The sequence below is a fragment of the Rhinichthys klamathensis genome, unplaced genomic scaffold (assembly GCF_029890125.1).
Source record: "Rhinichthys klamathensis goyatoka isolate OS25496 unplaced genomic scaffold, OSU_Roscu_1.1 h1tg000311l_1, whole genome shotgun sequence".
In the NCBI taxonomy this organism is placed as follows: domain Eukaryota; kingdom Metazoa; phylum Chordata; class Actinopteri; order Cypriniformes; family Leuciscidae; genus Rhinichthys; species Rhinichthys klamathensis.
The window spans coordinates 2422104-2444003 of record NW_026606829.1 but is presented as its reverse complement, the minus strand read 5'-3'; the positions used below and the strand labels follow the sequence as shown (position 1 = coordinate 2444003).

The window sequence follows — 21900 nt, the reverse complement described above, 5'->3', positions numbered from 1 at the left end:
CAGACGCCAGTGGAACTGGATATGGATCTGTGACCTACTTGAGGCTACAGAATTGTAACAATGCTGTTCATGTTTCCTTTTTGCTTGGCAAAGCCAGGGTGGCACCTCTAAAACCAGTTACCATTCCGCGTTTGGAGCTGACCGCTGCAGTCCTAGCAATTCGCATTGACAAAATGCTCCGAGAAGAACTTCAGCTTCAACTGGAAAATTCTTGTTTTTGGACTGATAGCACATCAGTCCTGAAGTATATAAGAAATGAAAACAAGAGATTCCGTACCTTCGTGGCAAATAGGATTTCTGTCATCAGAGAAGCTTCAAATGTGACACAGTGGAGGTATATTCATACTTCACAAAACCCGGCAGATGATGCGTCCAGGGGAATGACTGTACAACAGCTAACAACCAATAAAAGATGGTTAAATGGACCTAAGTTTCTAAGAGAACCAGTTTCAAAATGGTCAAATGACAACATTGAGTCAAACATTGTTGATGATGATCCAGAACTAAAGAAAGAGCTCTCAACAAATGTTGTAAACATTGAAGACACCAATAATGCAACCCATAGGCTGATCAATTACTTTTCTGATTGGAAAAGACTCAAGACTGCAGTTGCATGGATGCTGAAAGTAAAGAAAGTTCTACTTGAAGTAAGTCGTCGAAGAAAACAGTTGACGACAACTTTAAATGATTCCAATGTGTTGGAAAAGAGGTTGCAACAAACCAAAGCTTCATATGGAGGAAAATCCTTGTCTTCAGACGACCTTGCGGAGGCGGAAAAGGCTATTATCCAGTTCTGTCAATGGGAAAGATTCAGCGTAGAAATTTCATCACTGAAATCTGGAAGATCTGAAATCAGAAAAGACAGTTCTATTCACAAGTTAAGCCCCATTTTAGAAGATGGATTGCTGAGAATCGGTGGCAGGTTATGCAAAGCTGCTATGCCTGAAGAAAAGAAACATCCAGTTATTTTATCTAAAGACCAGCATATTTCCAAGCTGATTCTTAAGCATATTCATGTACAGAGTGGCCATAGTGGAAGAAATCATATGCTGTCTATATTAAGAGAAAAATACTGGATTACTCAAGCCAATGCAACAGCCAGAAAAATACTTTCAAGCTGTACTTTCTGCAAACGAAACAAAGGTAAGCTAGGTGAGCAAAAAATGTCAGACTTACCCGAAGAAAGAATAACTGCAGATCTACCTCCATTTTCAAATGTAGGAGTGGATTACTTTGGCCCAATTGATGTAAAAAGAGGTCGAACTTCTGTGAAACGCTATGGCGTAATTTTTACATGCATGGCCAGTAGGGCAGTCCATTTGGAGGTGGCATACTCATTGGACACTGATTCTTGCATAAATGCATTGCGACGATTCATATGCAGAAGAGGACAAGTATGTCAAATGAGGTCTGACAATGGAACAAATTTTACTAGCTCAGAAAAAGAATTGAAAAGGGCACTGGCGGAGTTTAATCAAAATAAAATCACCAAGGTTTTAGCACACAAAGGAATTAAATGGAGTTTTAATGCACCCACAGCCTCACATCATGGTGGTGCATGGGAACGCATCATCAGAATGATAAGAAAGGTGTTGTCCTCCGTTTTGAATCAACAAACGCTGGATGATGAAGGATTACACACTGTTCTGTGTGAAGCTGAGGCAATTCTCAATAATCGACCCATCACTAAAGTGTCCGAAGATCCAAATGATCTTGAAGCACTTACCCCCAATCATCTGCTTACAATGAAGAGAAACCCAACCTATCCTCCTGGTCTTTTTGAGAAATCAGATCAGTATGTAAAAAGAAGATGGAAACAAGTACAATACCTTTCAGATCTTTTTTGGAAAAGATGGATAAAAGAGTACTTGCCATTGCTACAAGAAAGGCAAAAATGGACAAAAGAGAGACGTAATCTTATGCCGGGTGATATTGTACTCATTGCAGATTCTACAGCCCCACGCAATTCTTGGACTCTTGGAAGAGTACTAGAGACTTTCCCAGATAAGAGGGGTTTAGTTAGATCTGTACGAGTTCAAACCAAAACAAACACAATAGTAAGACCAGTAACAAAACTTTGTCTTTTATTAGAAATGTGATAAAGGGAAGGTTTAGATGCATGATATATATATATATATATATATATATATATATATATATATATATATATATATATATATATATATATATATATACATTTAAAAAAAAAATGTACCTATGTATAATGGTTTGTTTGATGGCTCCTTATGTAAATATATGATTTTGAATTGTTTATGCCCTATGTCATTAACAGTTCAGGGGCCGGTATGTTGGAGCCATTATTTTGAATTGTATTTTTTGTTTGTGACACTAGAGGGCGTATGAGTATTTTGAGTATATTTAAGTAAGGTGATAATGAGTTACAGGTGCGCTGATGGAAGGTCAACAAACTTTTTGACCGTGCCGTGTTGAGAGTTGGATTGAAAGAATGTGCTCATGCCTAACAGTATGTTTTGAATCAGATATTTTGATTTAGTTTTTATTTTCGTTCTTTTTTGTTGTTTGCAATACCAAATGGACAATAAATGGATTTGGTTTATCCGAAACTTATTCTGAAGGTATGGACAATATTTATTTTATTCAAGACAAAGGCACGCGTCAGAAACAGACCAAAGAAACCATCTGCGTCCCTACACTATTACTCTTTATCACCACTCGGTGCCGCCATAGACAAAGGTAAGGCTGTGCCCTAGAAGAATAGAGATTTTATTATTGAAGTTGGGTCAATGATGTGAAGACACATGCTAAGCTCTGAATCAAATGTCAAATGTAAAAAAAAATAGAAACTAAAAATTATATCACTTCCCCAATAAAATAGTGAAAATGTCAGGATTTTGATTTTAAGGTTTCTCATATGGTAATATAGATCAAGATATCTATCAGATGATGTTAGTTTCAACCTAACTTAGCATTTATTTTAGAAATGTCATGACAGTTATCATCTCAGAAAGGAGTTGTTTCTTTATGAAATGAATTTGGATGCAGTTGAGCATCATATCATCACAGACATGAGCTCACTATTTTGTGCAAAAATGAATATCACACTTTTTTTGAAAGTGTTGAAAGCGTCACACTGTCTGGCCGTGAGTTGCCTGCAAAGCGTCTGTGACAGTTGCTTAGACGACACCTTCTGTAATGGCGTTGAAGGGAGGAGCAGGAGTGGCACTAGCCGTGGTACATTTCTGTGTTCCTGTGCATTAGCATCTCGGTGGAGCGGAATCTTTGATGGAGGTGTTGCTGGCTCGCAGGAGATAGCATGAAGATTAGATAGGGCTAATTGAAGTGGTGTTGGAGTAAAGAGATGACATGCAGTACATTGGAGGTGTCTGCTCTGCTGTTATTATTAAAGCAGCCCGATGCGTTTTACTGTTTGAATAGGTTTTGCCTGGTTTATGCCATATGTAAAGGGTGATATGTGTAATTTTTAGTCGTTTAAATACTTCTATCCCAGTTCAATGTATTCAACGAGATTGATTTATTAGGTATTTAATTGTTAATTTTTGTTTCCTTATTTTTTTTTTTTTTTTTTTTTTTTTTTTTTTTGCCATCACTCACTTTATTTAAATTTGATCTTTAAAATCACTTAAAAAAATCGAATCACTTTTAAAATCACTAAATCATTTGATAAACACTGTTAAACATAATTTTTTTTAGAAAATCAAAATGAATATCGTTTTTTCATTGTACATTATGTCTAAATTCATCTGCTGCATTTAATACAATATTGCTGTTTATATTTATATTGTTTATATTGCTTTATTTTGAATTTATTAAGAGAAATGGTATAAATGATATACATTTTTAAACATTATTTGCCATAACATGAAAACCAATTATCTTCTTATTAGTATAGGCTTACGTTTTAATATATAATTTGAATTATTAGACGATATTATGCCATTTAGATATTATTGTATTATCCAAATCCCACATTTGCTTTAGTATTACCTTGTCATGCACATTTATTGTTTTTCAAAAAAAAATTAAACCTTTGATTATACCCATTTTGTTTATGTCTTAGTATTGTTTTTTTTAATGCATAAAATGCATTACATCGGTCATCTGCTCTCTAGATATTGAATTGGATCTTGGAATATTGGATAGGCTTTATTAGGGTCTCTTATTCTCAGATGAAATTCTCAGATGAATAATTACCTTTACAGAAACAAATAATAATTCTGTTGAACATTTTAAAGTCTGAAGACCATTCTAAAAGACTTAAGTTGCTGGTTGCAGTGTATAGGAAGCAGATCAGAAGTTCATATCTATTATTTTTATCATATCAAGAGCCCTGCAGACCAGGAGACAGAGAGGTCACCAATCATTCTTGCCTAATGTGGGATATTGTCCTCTGTCTGCTCTGCTTTCAGATGCTCTCCGCTTTCTAAGTATACAAACGGAGCTGCCGTCTCTCTCAGCTCCAGATGCTGTTGATTCACTCTGATTTGCTGAATTCCATCACACAGAGTGGCTGGAGATTAACAAAACTCATTCTACACTGTATCCATGTGAATGAAACTAAGAGGGGAAAACAAGCAAGAAGCCTCAATTTTGCATATTGCTGTGATAAATAGTAATGTAATAGCTGAGAGGTTGGTGATGGATGCCATCACTAAAGCCGCGTAAAGCGAGGATGAGCAGTCTGGTAATGCACAATGACAGTCGCATTAATGTAAACCTCACAATCCGCTAAATTCCATTATTTCTCTGCCCTATTTGCCAGCCGGGGGTTTTGTTTTGTGGTGGCCCGCGTGCATTACCTCTCTCTCTTGTTTTCTCCCCTTCTGTCTCTCTCTCTCTCTCTCTCTCTCTCACATCGAATGTACCGTGCTGTAGATGCCATATTAATCTCCTACTTGGCAGTTTCAAAGTCTGCACCGAGCACTTTTAATAAAAACATGACTGATCCTGCATTTGAAAAAGCTACTAATTGTGCAAAAGAGCGATCATCCTCTGTGGGCTTATCTGCTTGAGACACATGGATTATGTCCAGTAATGTGATAAAGGACGTTTCTGTAATTTAACGCACATAGAGACGCACATTCAGGGCTTAATTCTTAAAACAAAAAGCTTGAATAAAAGGCTGTAAGGCTGTGGGGCGCCAATCAAAATATTTCCGCCCTTGCGATGTGATATGCCACTCCCAGCTTTGGTTTCACAGATCTGGATTTCCAGCAGCTTATTACAGTATCAGTATGAGAATGACGTGATTAAGGCTAATTTGATTTTTTGTTTGTATTAATATTACAATCTATCAAATGTAGCTGTTTGTTCTAAGTGCTGGATATCGGCCTGGGCCAGTTAGTCACGGTCATGGCAGAGCTTTTTTTGGGGAGCACGTTGACGGAGTACATGGTAGCTTTAGTTTTGTGGTTTAGTTGTTGGCTCATCCTCCATCCTTCATGAGAAGTTTGTTTCTGTCAGTTTTCCTTGATTTGTTCTACTCCGTGAACAAATCTCTCTTTGTTTGCCTCCTATTGTTCTTTGATTTTTCACAACCACATTTTTGCCCCTGAATGGCATTGAATTGATCAGCAGTTTTGAGTTTTCTTACATGGGCAAGGGCAGGAAAAGGCTTACTAACTCCAACAGACCAGATACTCTTCAAAAAAAAAAAAAAAACTACAATCTTGAAACAAGTTTCCTGGAAAACTTTAATTGGTTGCACAGGAGATAGTACCTCCCCAAAATTACACCATTGGTTAAGTCAGTGTTGCTGGATGCTCAAACAATAGCACAGAACCACAATGTTTTCAGGGAAATCAACCTACTAGTGCCTTACTTATAATTGAATCTTCATACTAAAGGAGTAGTTTACCCCAAAATATTATGTTTGTGTCATTTATTCACCCTCATGTTGTTCTAAAATGCACTTTAGTGATCTTTTAACACCTGTGACTGGGTCTCTTGAGTTGAACTCGAGCCAAATCACTGTGAATAAATAATTCACACCACTGTTATGAACTGGATAAATCGATTCTTTGAAAAGATCCACTTCAAAAGAATGATTAGATTGTGAACAGAACGTCAGTGTTTCTCATTGCTACTTCTCCAAGAAGAGCTAGATCAAAGTTTGAATAACACACTTGAATAACAACCAAAAATGTGTTACTTTACGGCTTCAGAAGGCATATAATGAGTCATATTATTTACCATATTTATAAAACTTCATGGAGCTTTTCTTTCTCATTTTGGAGCTTGACAGCCCCAGTTCTCATTCACATTCATTATATGGAAGATGATAGCCTCAAAATGATTAACAAGTTCCACTGAAGGGGAGTGATAGAGGGTTTGGAACAACATGCGGGTGAGTAAATGATTCACCCATGATTTTAATTTTTGGGTGAACTGTTCCTTTTAACTAGGATAGGATATTTAACTATGAAAAAACACACTTTAGCTTTTAAGACATCACAAGTGTCATTTAATGCCAGGCACATACGCGGTGCGTTTTTTTTTTTGCTGTCGTACGAGCTCTCTGGCGGTTTTTCTTTTCTCTTGAGAGATAAATCGTGTGGAAATCTTTGATGTTCGTAATCGTATGGTTGCAGCTCGCATTGTGTGAGCGGAATTACGACCGAAATTATTAGGTTAAGTGTCTTGTAACATGTGCAATGGAGCATGGCCTCCCAAGTGTCCGAACTCGCACAGTGTATGCCTGCCTTAAGAGCACGTTTGTCAATGACTGAAGGCTATTGAGTGTTGCGGCTTTCATCCATTTTCCGTTCATATCCGAAGGCCAGATAACATTACACGGCAGTGTTTTTTTGGTAGTGTCTTGCTTTGGTTTGTCCACAGATGTCTGATGTTTATCTTCTAGTTGTTGGGTGACTCATTATCAAACCACATCACAGCCACTGCAGAGCAAACAGAGCATTGTGTGATTTACAGTCAAGTACTTTCATGTCTTTTAATGTTCAGGGATGCCACAGTATTTAGGGCATTCGTCATGGGTGTTTCTCAGTCGTTTCTCTGTGCCAACGCTTTCTAACAGAATGTGTTAGCTGATGTACAAATAAAAGATAAAATGTTGGAGCCCCGTCAACTCTAGTGTAGTTTTATGGACGCCTTTTTTGTCCCTGGCCTGATAAGCTGTGTGATGTTGCTCTGGTACAAACCCATACACACCTTCAAAGTGTATGCATCACCACATTCACACACCCACTGTCCTCTTTTCTGTGTCTTTGAACTTTGAGTTTATCTTTCTAAATTCACTGTCTGTTGTCTTTTAAGTTTTCTTTCTTTGTTTCTTCTCTGTGCAGCTGAACGGGGAGGCGCAGGAGCTGTTCTCGGTGCGACACGGGCCTGTGCGAACTGCTAGGATCCTGCCTGCTCCACATATTAGTCAGTATCAGACACCCCACTGACTCTGTCTCTCTCCTTCTACAGAGCCACCCATAGCCACATACATGCATTACTTTTATCTTAAAGTATCCCCTTAAAACATTTTGGGTACACTTAAAATGCATGAATAAATGTGCTCTTTAAAATAAATTATTCTTGGGGCCCACTATATAGTTTAGGACTGTGGTTCTGAACTAGTTCTCCACCCAGATTTGAAATCTGATTTGAAGTCTTTGAAATCAAACAAATTAAATGTATAAATGCTTCATAATTCCAGCAATATGTAAAATTGTTAACTTGACATATACTACCAATCAAAAGTTCGTGATCAGTAATTTTTTAGATTTTTTTTTAAAAAGAAATGAATAGTTTTATTCAACAAGGATGCATTACATTGATCAAAAGTGACTAATGATTTTAACATGCAAAATACTTTTTTTTACTTATTATTTTCTATTTAAATGCGTCAAAAATACAGAAAAAAAGTGTATCACGGTTTCTACATAACTATTATGCAACACAACTATTTTTTAACATTGATAATAATAAGAAATGTTTCTTGAGCACCAAATCAGCTTATTAGAATGATTTCTTAAAGGGTTAGTTCACCCAAAAATGAAAATGATGTCATTAATGACTCACCCTCATGTCGTTCCAAGCCCGTAAGACCTCCGTTCATCTTCGGAACACAGTTTAAGATATTTTAGATTTAGTCCGAGAGCTTTCTGTCCCTCCATTGTAAATGTATGTATGGTATACTGTCCTTGTCCAGAAAGGAAATAGAATCATCATCAAAGTAGTCCATGTGACATCAGTGGGTTAGTTAGAATGTTTTGAAGCATCGAAAATACATTTTGGTCCAAAAATAACAAAAACTACGACTTTATTCAGCATTGTATTGTCTTCCGGTTCTGTTGTCAAGCCGCGTTCAGTGACGCTGGTGTAGTAAGACGGCGCTGACGTGTATCTGGTGCGCCCGAGCTTCGTTTACAGTCTGAGGGAGACGCACGCTGTAAACAAAACAATCTTCGCAAACATGTCTAAGGATTTCAACACAGAGGAAGACTTGCATTTTTTTGCCCAGGCTTATTTATTTGAACCCGAATACACGGACCCACCAGATACACGTCAGCAGCGTCTTACTTCATCAGCGTCACTGCGGACTCGTGAACGCGGATTGACAACAGAACCGGAAGACAATACAATGCTGAATAAAGTCGTAGTTTTTGTTATTTTTGGACCAAAATGTATTTTCGATGCTTCAAAACATTCTAACTAACCCACTGATGTCACATGGACTACTTTGATGATGATTCTATTTCCTTTCTGGACAAGGACAGTATACCGTACATACATCTTCAATGTAGGGACAGAAAGCTCTCGGACTAAATCTAAAATATCTTAAACTGTGTTCCGAAGATGAACGGAGGTCTTACGGGCTTGGAACGACATGAGGGTGAGTCATTAATGACATAATTTTCATTTTTTGGTGAACTAACCCATTAAGGATCATGTGACACCGAAGACTGGAGTAATGGCTGATGAAAATTCAGCTTTGCATCACAGGAATAAATTACATTTAAAATATATTCAAATAGAAATGGTTCTTTTAATTTGTAATAATATTTCACAATATTACTGTTTTTATTGTATTTTTGTTCAAATAAATGCAGCTTTGGTGAGCATAAGAGACCTTTTTGAAAAACACTAAAACAATCTTACCGACATTAAACTTTTGAACGGTAGCATCTGTGTCTTTGTTAACTGAATTGCAATACAATTAATTTTATGTAGTGCTTTTTCTTCCTTATAAAAGTTGTTAAGCCGTTTAATTTTGCCATCCTAAGTATGCCACCCCGGAAAAATAAATAAAAATAAAAATAAATTTTTTGTTGCATTTTTAACATCCCCCCCCCCCAACCCATTTTGAGGTCATGAAGCCCCTGACAGAATTCTTTTCATCACGGCATTTAAAACTGCTGCTTTGAAATATTATTACAAATTCTACTTTACAGTGACATCTTAATTTTCAGCTTGTCAGGAACAAGCGTCCACCCCCAAATTGAAATATGCGTTGACAGAATGTGATCTCCCGCTACTCTTAGATTTATTTCACGTCATATGTTACACAAATAGCATGTCATGTTTGCCACTGTTATTTGTCTAGAAATTTGCAGAAAGTAAAATCAGTTTTCGGCAGTTACATGCTTTTTCGAATCAAGTTAAACCGAGATGTGGCAATTTATAAAATTCCATGTCTCTCTTCCTTACTGGCTTTTCCATATATCATGTTTAAATTAAAGACTACCTCCTGTTTCTTAATAGTGCAGAGCGCTTGCCAGAGCCCCGCTGTTTTCCCATCATAATATTAAAATCAGTCCTTCACGATTATGTTGGCTTGCTGTCAGCTGGCTGCCTGGACTTTTACCGCCGCTCTGGCAGAGAGGAACTGCAGACTTCTGAGATTTTCCTTCTCTTTCATCACGGCTCACTCATTGGCCATCGCATGCCTGCTTTCATTCCATTTGTTAAAGGACGAAAATGAATACTCTGACAAAAGAATGCACGCTACATCTTACTAAACTAAAATACATGCAACCTGATTAGGTGTGATTTAAATATAGATGTTTTGTCAAACTGTCCCATTTTAATTTCTTCTTCCTGATTTATGATTTTCCGTAATTTCTGTGACTAAAACAGGGTATTAACGTATATAAAATTCCGAAATCAGTTGAAATTATTTTTGTTTTGTTTATGCCTCGCTAAATAAGTGTCATGGGCATAATCAAATGTAAAAACAAAAGGAATAGGAAATGCAGTCATATTGTAGTGTGACATTTATGTGCCGAATTTGCGTTCTGTCCTTTCTGCAGATTTGAACAATGCACAATAAAGGCATTGAACGCCGGCTGGATTTGGATAAAAGAGAATTGTCATAATAAGAAGCAGCAGACGGCCAACACATGAGGAGAGCGCTTCTCAGCTAAATCAAATGAATTGTACAAGTGGGGAAACTGATTGCGATCTGTTTGGCGCAAACAGTGTCATACTGTAGTGGGATTAAAAAAGAGTAATTGTTTTAGCTGGGTGGGCGGATTTGGAAAGTCCTGAAAATAGGTGTCAATTTTAATAAGGGTAGGTCTTTCCCAGAATAAAGGAGGAAGTTCTGCTTTCTCTAAAGAGGCAAACTGACTTTTTTTCACATCCGTTCTGTTTTTGACTTCTGCTGTTGTTTTTGAAATGATTCATTTCTAGGTGACAGCTACAGACGGTCATATCCACAGCTGACCAAAAAATATGCCATCGCTTCCTCTCCGCTTAAATTTATCCCACTGTTGAATGCACCTTCGTAAATGGCCCTCCTGTCAGTGTGTTATTTACTGAAATGCAGGAAATTTGTTATGTTTTCCAGAAAACAATCTCCTCAATAATACTCAGCATGAGTTGAAAGCAGACATTGGAAAATACAAATGAAAACCACTTGTTTCAAAGACCAGTCGTTTTCGAGGCGCACAGCTACAGGCGGAGAGGAGCACGGCTTGGTTTTCTGCACCTTAATTGTTCTTTTAAATAGAAGGCAGCTGTTGTCTTTTAGAGGCCTGTTGTATTTGCATTATGATTGGATATCGTGACCAGTGGCAATGTCTGATGACAGAGCCGTGAAGATTGAGGAGAGGCCCTTTAAAGTGTTAAGGTTTGAGAATGACACATTCTCTCTCTCACGCCATGCCACAGGGACCATACTTTTCTGGAGCTGATTAGTGTCATGGCATGGCTGCACAAATTACAGCTCCACAAAGGCTAACATCTTCTTCTATCCGGACATGAATGGAAACCAAGAGAATTAGATAAATATGGGATCTGTAAACTTACTGCGACATGTTTTCTCCACCCAAAATATGCCTACCGGCCTTTTGCCATTCTGTAATTCCTCCGAAGCCTTGAAATTAAAGCCAGTGAGACAGAAGACTCCTTCTAAAGCTTTGAAGGCTTTCTCTATTAGAGTCAGAGGAGAAATTGTTTTCGTTCAACACATTGCGCTGAGTGGCGTTTCTGTTCTCTGTCTCCGTTTAATGCCTTGCATGCTGGTATTTTAATTTCATTGATGTTCAAGTCTCTGTGAGGACCAGGGCATTATTTTTTGGTGGTAACAGTGTGTGAATGTCAAAGCTGACAGGAAAGAGGTGCCCGCTTTGTTTTTTTTTTTTTTTTGTGGACATTTTCAAGGCATCATTTTTAATTCCAGATCTCTTGTAATGCAATCAGGACGCTTCCTGTTGCTGTAGTTTTTTGTAAAAGCTTGAGTTCGAAGGGTGGGTGGCTTTGGCAGAGACACAACGGGCCTCATATGCGTGTGGCTAATGAATGTCCCTCTTTATGTGGGTCAGTGGTTAATTTTCCCCTTTCTGTCCCTCCGGCTGCAGGTTCCCTCAACACTGACAGCTTCGCTGAGAAACGGCCCCTCCTTGGCGTGTGCAAGAGCACGGGCTCTTCGGGGTGAGTGCACAACGACGATGTCACTTCCACTGTCAGCTCGGCCTAGTGTTTTGCATGGTGCCAGAGCTTTCAGATTCGCAGGTCACTGCTGATTGTTTTTCAGCTACACACAAGCACAGTTTCAGCACAAGCTGGGATTGATGCCACAATAATAGAAGGATTTGATCAAAAGCACAGGTTTCTTTTTGTACTCTGATAATGGAAATCTTTCAACATTGATAATAATAAGAAATGTTTCTAAAAAGCACATTCGAATGTTTTCTGAAGGATCATGTGACACTGAAAACTAAAGTAATGGCTACTGAAAATTTGCCATCACAGGAATAAATGATATGTAAAAGTTTTATATATAAAATATTTTATATATATATATATATATGAAACATATACATAGTGAATAATTGTTCATTTTCAGCTTGTCAGGAACAAGCGTCCACCTAATTAAATTGTTGTCAGTTGTTTTCATTATTAAATATGATCTTTTTTTTTTTTTTTTTTTTAAGCTCATCAACCATTGTTTTTATTTGTCATTGTGAAGGTTTGAGCTGTGAAAAAATGTGTGTACAGTTAAAATATTATTTTAGACTTTTGTCAGCCTTGTTTTTTATTGTTCATTTGAGAAAGGCCAGTTGAGGTTGAATGCAGGTCAAGGGCATTTAAGATCTTTGGATTTTTCCCCAAGTGACGTTTTATGGATATAGTAGGCTTGCATCCATCTCCTGCTGTGTGCGACACAAGTGGAGACATGTAAAACTCTTCATGAGGTGAAGCCCATGTGCTAATGGAATGTTCCATCGTTGTCCGGTTTATGGCTTTTTCCCGTTTTAAAGCGTGGTAGAGACTAAGCCACATCCCTCAGTGTGTGCAACATTTAGATGTTATGAGCTACAGATCCTAAGTGCATTTGAAAACCTGTAATTTGTTATACATAATAACCTGCATCAAAGGTCTGATGGGGCCAGGGAGTGGTCTGGAGAGAGACGGCCAAACCCTGCTGACGGACTGACCAACCCGGTCAGCTCCAGAGGGCCAGATCTGCAACCTTGGACTCCTGACAGAGACAGACTGCGATCTGTGAGAAATATGCCCCCTTAGGGAGTGAGAGGGAGCAGGGCGCATCAGTTATTGGCTCTTCTCCTCCCCTCAGCTACGCCTGCCACCTCTTAAAACGAACTCCTCCGCTGCTGCAAATCTTAACTCAATATTTCCTCCCGAGGAAATAGAATAAGGAAGTCTGTCTTCAGCACACTTTGATGGAGACCACCGTCCCAGCCGTTCCAAGACTAGAGCTTTGCTCTGCCGGCGCTTATGCAGCCAAACGCGCCGTGTCCGCCCCGACATGGAGACAGGCTCTGGCGGTTTGGCTTTGTACTCCAGCAACGGTTGGTCTAATGCTGAAAACATGCCTCGTGTTGAAAACCATAACCCTCTCCCTCCGGGTGAATGGTGTTGCCGCTGCTATGTTCCAGTAGAAGTGTTTGGTAAATAGCCTAGCTCTGTGTTTTTCTTTTTTTTTTTGAAAGGCTGCACTGTGCTCGGTTCTTTCCCCTTTACTGAAATAGTTCATAAACTTACCAAAGTCCTCACACGATTTTTAGTATATAATCATTTTGAAATAACAGATTTTGTCAACCACCAGTGTGGATGCTGTCTTGCCACTCAAATGGAAAACAGATTGGAGTCTTGGCCGATACAGCACTGCTGGTTTAGAAGTTGGTTCACTCAGCTTTAGGCTTAGATTACAAGATTTGCAAATTAAAGGAAAACCAGAAAGAGGAAAAAGCATGTGTGCTAAATCCTTCGTTGCAGAACTCCAGCCAGACACATTCAATGTAATTTTATCAATGGAGGGGATTATGTCTTAAGTCCAAACAACGTATGGATCTGGTGAATTTCCTGACAGCAAAGTACACATGCCGCCCTTCTATAGTGCTGGTACAGTTTGCAAATTAGCAAAGAATGAATGTGCTATTCAATCCACTGTTGGACCCCACTTGTATCTGGAAAGGATTTGGTTTTCCACAGTACCATTGTTTTATTTTAATTTTAATTAGGGCTACAGGTATTACACTGACCAGGTTGAGCCTGTGTTCTCTCGTACCAAAACGTGTCAATCATATCTATTTAAAACAAGCAAACAAAAATAAATATGTAAATTGATTTCAGTCTGAATTTGGCAAGAGTAATAATAATACATCGAATTACATATTATTTGCTACTTGTTAGTTGGTTGTAGAATATTCTCATTAAAGAAAGTGTATGTGTGTGTGTATGTGTATATATATATTTAACATTTACGAGTATGCCAGATGGAATATAGCCATACAACTTTTAATTCATGGATCTGAAATCTAACAACAATCTAGAAAATGAAAAAAAAGAATTCGAAATGATTGAAAAAGTAAAGGAAGATTTTAAAGGAAAATTAAATAGTTACCAAAAATGACAACCATTTACTTGCAGAACATTTGATATAATCTCAGTATCAGAACCTAAGGAATAAAAATAGGTCTTTAAGCTGGATTTAAAAGCATGCCATTTAACCATTTGTGTCCTCTGCAGTGAGTATGTTTGGAAGGGGTAAAAGTTCACCCTCTCAAGAGGCCTGCTTTTGTTCTCTGGATTGTGGAGAAATTAAGTCGTTGGGCAGGCAGAAAACAGTGCCCTCTCTTCCTTCCCCTCAAATTTCCAGATCTCCATGGAGAGGATGTGGGTGTTTTTTTTTTGCAATCCTCTAATGCAATCCTCTGTCATTGTGGAGATTACAGCTGGACTGCTGTCAGGGACTACAACACGTGGAGGTTCGGAAGAAGGTCCAGTCCTCACAGGCATAGAGCCATGACTTTTGACTCCACACTGTGCCTGGCTCTGGGATGGTGGCAGAGGTCCAGTGAATCTCCCACTGTATGGCTCTGAAGAGCAGAGCATCAACCCACTGTCTGCTCAGTATTATCAAAGAGATCTCTTTTTCCTTTTTCTTTAACCTTGTCCCTAATTGTCCCTACTCAAAGCTGTATCCATGCAAAGTCCTGCTGGCACCCACTGCCTGCTTATTAATTACACAATGGCTTTGAGGAGCGGAAAGCCAGTGTCGTCCACTGACTATTTTTAAAGCGATTTAGCTAAAGCCTACTGTGCTATTAAGCTGTGCTTTTCATTGCGTTTTTATTGAGATGTGAGAAATCCCTCTTAAGTGTATTAAATGATAAATCTCTGTGCGTTTGTATTAGACACAGGATTAAGGGAGGATTGGGAAGTGATGCTTTTAGAGCCCATGAGCCTGTTACTCTCTTGCCATCACACCTGGATCTGTGAGATCTATTGGCTCGGTGGGTGCAACCTTGCAGAGATAAGTGAAGGTAAATAGGAGACATGTCGTCTGGTGGTGATATCATTCAAAAACATTTCAAACACATTTGACTGTCTCCCAAAGTATATTTAAAGGAACGGTTTACCCAAAATTGTAATCGTCGCCGTTTTACCTCTTTAAATTAGATGGTCATTTATTAAGTGGCTAGAATGAATTGTGTAGCTATTTTTATATTTTTAGTTTGTGTGTATTTAGTTGCCTATTTTTTTGGCCCACACACAAGATATGAAGGACTGTTTGTCTCTCTCCTCTGCCATAGCATTTGATGCATGGGTCTGCTATAAAACCATTGTTTACTTTTGGTTTCTTATGTGGACATTAAAAAAGATTAGAAGAAATAAAACCTCTTTATGGTCATGAATCATCAGAGATGTCCAATTCTTTATTTGGAAGCTCAGGGAGTGAAACGCAATGTTAAAAGTTTATCACTCCGCCTCACACACATTCTCTCTCTCCTCTGTCATTTGTCATGTTTTACCATATCTGTGATTTGCTTCATGTTTCAGTGTAATTTGAGGTAGGCGTTATGATCTGTTGATAGGTCTGACAGACACAATCCTCACTCTTACAGTCATGTTAAAGATGAATGCGTTTCCTTCTTGTGATGGATCCTCCACCCTTCAAGTGATTTGGAAAGTTCAGGCCAGGTGCATTGTTGGGTCTCAGATCATCCCTGTGTGCTTTTTCATGCTGACTGGATGGCCACATAATTCAAGCTCTCTGAGGATGGGAATCGCATGGCTTTGAAGTTTTCCCTGTTTTTCAAGGGCATTTGTCTCAGATCGGTTTTCCATGAGCATACTTCTCCTTATCTTTCCGATTAATTGCAGAGGAGGCGCACAGGCGTGTAACATCATCCTTTTCATGATTGTGCAAATTTAGGACTATTGTGCCTATTACATTTCTTAAGTGAAAAAAATCTTTTTTTTTAAAGATGTGAATGGATTTTTATTTTCTAGTGCATTATTTTCAGGATTAGGGTTTTTATAGTTGAATAAGTAGATAATTGTTCTAATTCCAGTTTTAATGCCAACCAATGATTTCCAATTTGACCTTATCCATAAGTACATTTCTCAGACCTGTCCACCTTGCCATCCCTGTCTCCCTTCCCAGCGCCTGTTCATTTTTTTTTTAAAGTAATTAAATGCTGTAAACACCAGTACTAGAGCACCAGTGCCCCTGCAACAGGCTCCTCATTTCAATGTGTTTCCAATATGCATGCAAATCTGTGTAGAGCCCAGTGAAAGGGGAGGAAATGTATTTCTGGCAGTGCTGCAGACATGGAGCTGCGGTTGAACTTTTTACCCTAATTACTTTCCCGCTAATGCCCACGGCGTGCTGGAATCAAAGGGCCCCCTCAGGCCCCAAGAAGCCTGTGATGTGGCCAGCGTTTGTTGTGTGTTGAAGCTCGGCTTGAGAAAGACAGGGGCAGAACGAGAGAGAGAGAGAGGGCGCAAAATTGTGACAGCTTTTTTTTTTCTTCTCAAAAATGTCTCAGTTACCACCCACCTCACTTGTTGCCTACAAAAATAGAGTAATTGTTTTCATCTGTGTTTTTACATTGCCGTACTTGGAAATAGCTGTTATAAATCAATACGATGCTGGCTCGAGGGACTTATCACGGTCCAGAGATCAGAGTTGCGATTTGTCTGTTTCTTCATTTTCCTCAAACACCTTTTGAAAGGAATGTCTCACACTTTAAGCATCTGTTTTCCATGTTTCTCAAATAATAACAAAAAGCCAAAGAGGATAATAAAGATCTTTATATCTTCCCTTATCTCAGAATAAACGTTACACTGGGTGGGTTTATCGCAGTTTTAGATGATTGAACTTTTGAACAGACTTAAACTTTGTCCACTTTTAACAGATTTATTCTCATTTTTATTAATGGCATGTTTATTGAGTTTAGTTAGTGAATTAAGCTCCACATTATGTTCTGTGGTGTGTTTCTCAGAAGGTCGCCTGGTATTTTATTTGGTAAGGCAGTATTTGTTTTGCATTTCCAGAGCATGTAATTGTCTGTTCGTATTCGGAAAGCTTGTAAAGTAGCTGAAGCCAAAATGCGATGACGTCACCCTATAAATGGATTTACTCGCTTGCGCTGATCTGCGTTTCCAGACTTCCTATTTTATATTCCTTTCCCCTTGTCAGTTTCCGTTCAGGATAGTGAAATGATTTAAACCTTACAATGTTAAAAGCACCAAAATGGTTATCTAACAGGTTTCAGAGTCATGCTAAAATACAGACATCAAAAGGTTTACGAGATTATAAAAGTGATGAGTTGGCTAGCTTGTCACATAGTGGCGTAATGTGCGTAATTACCATTGTAAACATATGAGTTGCTAAATTTAAGCCTGACCTTAACTGTAAAAATGGTTAATGTTCCACTCGAGAGTGACTTTTCCCATTTGGTTACCACGAGGGAGGCTGAGACCAGAAAAAAGGCCTTTTTTATTGTCTTACCATGTTGAGGGGAGATGGATTTTGCAGGTGTGTCTTGTGAAGTGTTGTGTGATACCCAGCTATTAGACTCACAGTTGAGATTGAGGATATTAACGTTTGAAGTATTTTAAGTCGAGCCGAATAAAGACGTTTGAATTTAGCAGACTTGAACTTGTGAGTGCAGGTCACCCTCACTTCCAGTATGAAAAATGATTGTGACAAATAAAACAAAAAAATACTGACTATTTTTTTTAAACACAGTGACAAATTAAGTAGTGCATTTCAGTGAGAAATAACCTGATTTTGAACAGGAGAAAAATAGATTTTTCTCTGCTCTTTATCCTTAAAAATTATGCTATTAAAAAGTTAATACACAATAACTTTTATGACCCTATGTTAATCAGATTTAGTATATGTATTAACTTGGCCTTTGCTAAAGAAATGGCCTGGATGAAAGTGACATATATAAAGTCGGATGACTGAAGCCATGGGACAGGTCATAATATCTGTGCTCAATATCACCTAAAAGTGTGCTACACTGAAACGCTGATATGATTTTATAACGATAATTTAAATTTACTGACGCTTTCAAATCGAAGTCTCGATTCTCAGCGAGAGGAAATTGTATTATGTTGAGCGTGCACTGCATCCATTAGAAGCGGGCCATTAGTTACAATGCAAAAAGGCAAACAATTGAAGTGGCCAATTTGATGATTCTTTTTTCAAGGCTATCATTGTCCCGTTAATCAATCTGGGAGCATATCATTTGTGTCACATTGGCTCTAAAACGCTTTAAATTGGATTGATCTGACCCAGATTATATTGAAATCAATGAATAGTGGCTCTAAGACAAGTTTAGGAAGTTAAATGCCCCTATTAATCTTGGTGTCTGAATCCAGTGGGGGTTTAATTTCTTTGTAGATATCTGTCTCTCTCGCAGAGACTTCAAGCGTCCGCAGCTATAAAGGACATCAGAGGAGAATAAAAATGGAGACTAATAGCGTTTGCAGATTTCTACAGTCCATTTGACACACTTAAGCTATGTTCACACAGCAGACACTGCATGGTTAGTCCCCAAATTCATGATATTTAATGTGTATATACACCCACTGGCCACTTTATTAGGTACACCTTGCTAGTACCGGATTGCCTTCAGAACTGCCTTAATTCCTCTGACCTCTGGCATCAACAAGGCATTTTCGTCCACAGAACTTCCACTCACTGGATATTTCATTTATTTTCAGATCATTCTCTGTAAACCCTAGAGATGGTCGTGAAAATCCCTGTAGGCTATATCAGCAGTTTCTGAAATACTCAGACCAGCCTGTCTGGCACCAACAACCACGCCACGTTCAAAGGCACCAACGACCACGCCACATTTAAAGTCACTTAAATCAGCTTTCTTCCCCATTCTGATGCTATGTTTGAACTTCAGCAGATTGTCTTGACCATGTCTAAATGCCTACGTGCCTAAATGCATTGAGTTGCCATGTGATTGGCTGATTAGATATTTAACGAGCAGTTGAACAGGTGTACCTAATAAAGTGGCTACTAGTTATAATTATAAATGGATATTATAATATAATATTTCTTATACATTTGTTATATTAATTGGTATTGTTATATTGTATTATATTTACTATATTTTATTGTTTTTAAATACACAGTATATTGATATAATATATATATACAATTTTTTGTGGAAATTATAATTAAGATGTGTACATTTACATGTATGCAAAGAAAAATGTAAATATTTAAAAAATATGACCAAAATATATATTATATTCTTTAGTTAATGGATGCACCATATGACGTTATTCCTTAAAAGGGCCCCTATTATGGATTTTTGAAAATGACCTTTCATGTAGTGTGCAACATCCTGCAAAGTTTTAAATTTGAAAGTGAACCGTATAGTAAGTTATTGGCCCTCATTTATCATTTTTGCGTAGAAACGGGCGTATATGTTGACGTAAGATTATGCTTACACTCCTCTCACCGCCTGATTTATGAAGCTGTGCGTACCTTTGAAATCCAGGTGTACGCAATACCTGCCCTTGATAAATCCCGCGGCTGAAAACGATCGTCATTAGAATAACACGCCCTCTATATATTCAAGTCTCCGCTTCCCCCACGCCCTCATTTTACGCCATGTACACACGGAAGACGGCACAGAAGAGAAACTTCTCCGACGTGGAGCCGAAATGACCTATCACAATGCATTATTTTACAGCACGTCCTTTGAAACGATTAGCATTCAATTTCGAATCACGTCACATGTATTGGGGTGTACAATAGTGATGAAATGATGTGGAGTACCATTCATTCACATTAATAATTGCATGACAATTTGTAATATTCTTCTTCTTATTATGATTTTTATTATTAATGACGCTTATTGTTATTTAGAAGAAGAACGTCGTTATTATTATTTGTATTATTATTATTATTTAAAAGAAGAAGAATGTATTTTTTATTATTTTGTCAGTCTGAACATGGTGAGGTGAACATCTCATAATGTACATCAAACTGAGTACCTGTAGTGTATCACTGAGAAACGTCCTGCTCGAGTTGTCCTTGAGATGGAGGTTCGGGTTGAATAACTAGTTCTTCCAATGACAATCAGAGCTGACGTTGTTATGGCAATGGGCATTTTGGTTTTCAACACGGTAAACCAATCACAACAGACTGAGCTGTCTGGCCAATCAGAGCAGAGTAGCTTGCGGAAAGGAGGGATTTAGAGAGATTGATTCATCTGACGAGTCGTTTGAGAATCATTGAAAATGTGGTGTTGTGCAAATGTATATTATCAGGAAATTAAATGTTTTTTGACCTTTGATGCATGTAAACCTGTTGTAGGAGAATCCAAAACAACATTAGGAAACAGTTTAAAATAGCATAATGGGGCACTTTAAATGAAAAGTTTTTCAAAAACATGTGAAACCGACATGAAAAGAAAGTACATTTCTGAGAACTTGGCACATGTGTTTTTTTAAATAAATTTTTTTTTTTTATCGTGGACCCTCTTATTTGTCATTGACACAATGATCAAACTTAAGCACTGATTGGAAATAATTCTGATTGGAAAGAAATATGTACCACCTCCCTCTGTTTTTGTTGTTTTCAGCAGAGTGTGTTGTCGCTAACCTGTGTTTGTGTGTCTGTATTTGTGATGTGGCTCTGAGACAGGGTTTTTACTGGCAGCTGGCCGATGTAGAGATGCAGCTCTGGGCATGCGTTCATGTCTGCGGTGGGTTCCACTGCTTACTGGATTGTGTTGTTGACACGCATGCTGTAATCCAGCCCTGGGTAAGCCTACAAACTCCCACAGTGGGCTCAGTCCAACCACGGGTCAGTTTTGCCACGCAACTTTACCTTTTGGCCAATCCAGAACTCCAAATGGCCACAGCATGACTTTTGACTTGTGGGATGATTCCATCAGTCACCAAAGGATCTGAGACACTGAGTCTCAGCTGCAGGCTTGACCTTTCAGGCATTGAGAATGGGATGTCTATCACACTCAGTGAGCCTCCTGCTCCTAGACATTATCATGCTCTCTTAAAAACATTATGTGCAATCTGTCCACCCTGACCTCAAGCCAGATCGCTGAGGAGAAGTGGCTCAAATGGCAGCTGTTTGGGAACATGCTCAAAGTACAGGCTGGATTTGCAATCGTCACGGCTTCACTCAGAGATCACTCACTGTCTGTGAAAGTAATGACAAATTAAAAACCTCCCTGGCTCTTCATCACTCAGAATCAGAACTCTAAAGTATAGGAAGTTGAGACGCACCACAGCTTTTTTCATTTATGGTTTAAGTACTTCCATGTTCCACAATTTGTGGTTTGATGTCTTGGCTGCTTTGTAAAAACTGATACGTGCATGTTTGAAAAAAAAAAGAGTTGTTTCCTCGACATGCTGTCCGTGCTGTTTTATTTAGTGTTTGAATGCTTGTAAATTATGAATGAGGAGTAAAACTACATTTTCCAACATTAAAACAGCTAGGTTAAACAAAGAATTGGGTTCATTACAGAATACAAAAGGATGTTTTATGTTGAATATGCAATAATTTTTTAATTTGTATTAAATTCAGTGTAATTTTATTAAATCATTCCACTTGAAAGTTTGCTTGTTTTGATGGCTAATTATGATTAGCTAGTTGTCTAACAACCAAATAGTTGATTAGTGAGATTCCAGACTATTAAATAT

At 38.2% G+C, this 21900-nt stretch overlaps 1 protein-coding gene across 6 annotated transcripts in view; it reads left to right on the top strand.

Moving 5' to 3' along the window:
- Positions 1–21900, top strand: part of bcas3 (BCAS3 microtubule associated cell migration factor) — a 256157-nt gene that overhangs the window by 8015 nt on the left and 226242 nt on the right. For all 6 annotated transcript variants that reach the window (XM_056271170.1, XM_056271173.1, XM_056271172.1 and 3 more), the window contains exons 6-7: positions 7302–7383; positions 11808–11880. In XM_056271170.1, the coding sequence (XP_056127145.1) occupies positions 7302–7383; positions 11808–11880 (155 nt within the window). The remainder of the gene's footprint in view (positions 1–7301; positions 7384–11807; positions 11881–21900) is intronic.